Below are 1,098 nucleotides of genomic sequence, written 5' to 3' on the forward strand. Positions count from 1 at the left end.
AAGGAAAAGGCGGCTCTTCTTGATCTGGTATGTCTCTTACAGAACTGGTCAATGCCTTCGGATTTGTATCTATCCAAGAACGAGCTCAGGTTTCCCACTCGTGTCTGTGTCATGTCTATAATTATCGTAGCTATTCGGATGCTTTATAACATCAATGGTTTTGGTGTTTGGGAACGGAGCTTGGGGGGTTTGCTTGATGATGCTAGTAGTAGTAGTGAGGTGGATGCAGAGTTATCGAAAGCAACTGAAGAATTTGACACTGTGGAGCTTTTGAAAAACCTTGAAACGGAATATTACAAGGAGGTCGCTGCTGAAACCGTTAATGGTAGATTCCTCTTTACCGATCGACGTGATGATGCTCTCTATATCCTAATTAAGATTACTGAATTGTGTCCTTAATTCTCCTTTTGCAGAATATGAAAAGGATCTTACGTCATATTTATTGCACGGGCGAAACGAGATGTTTGCTGGCTTAGTAGAAGCATCAACTGATGACACTTACAGAACTGTTGATCATCTGTGGAATAGTTACAACCCCGTAGACGAGGTGAAAACCTGTCTATGTTTTAAATTCTACTGTTGCATAATTGGAATTGACCATTCTGCAGATTGTTTTCTTTATTAGTTGAATTGTGTTTAGTACTAGATAATAAACGATAAATGATTTCTTAATCTTAATAAACCATCTCTTTTACACGTAATGCATTTTTGTAGGAATTCGAATTGTCTGGGATTCCATCCAAGAGGGGAAGAGACTGGGACGAAGGTGATTTATCACTTAACCAAATGTCCTTGAAGGATGACAAGTTGAGGGATAGAGACAACAACTTTTGTAGCAGTCGTCGTTCAAGAAAAAGCGACTGTGATGAGCCGCCATCACCAGATAATCATATTAACCACGAGAAGGAGAAAGCGATAATAAGACTAATGACAGACATGGGGGACAATTTGTTCAGATACATACCGCCTCGCGTGAAGGTAAAGAGACTAGACTATCTTCAATATTTGAGGAAAAAAAATGATGGAGCACTGATATACGCGGCTCACGCGGATTACTACATTCTTTTACGGGTCTGTGCTATCGTCGCTGAGATTGAC

At 40.1% G+C, this 1,098-nt stretch overlaps 1 protein-coding gene across 1 annotated transcript in view; it reads left to right on the forward strand.

The window, feature by feature from the left end:
- The window catches only part of LOC104705269 (TATA box-binding protein-associated factor RNA polymerase I subunit B-like), a gene marked incomplete at its 3' end in the record, with an annotated part of 4,125 nt that extends 3,058 nt beyond the window's left edge, over positions 1-1,067 (forward strand). Inside the window, 3 exon segments of the mRNA XM_010421240.1 lie at positions 10-325; positions 414-547; positions 715-1,067. Coding sequence (XP_010419542.1) covers positions 10-325; positions 414-547; positions 715-1,067 — 803 coding nt within the window.

Source organism: Camelina sativa, chromosome 8 (assembly GCF_000633955.1).
Source record: "Camelina sativa cultivar DH55 chromosome 8, Cs, whole genome shotgun sequence".
NCBI lineage: Eukaryota > Viridiplantae > Streptophyta > Magnoliopsida > Brassicales > Brassicaceae > Camelina > Camelina sativa.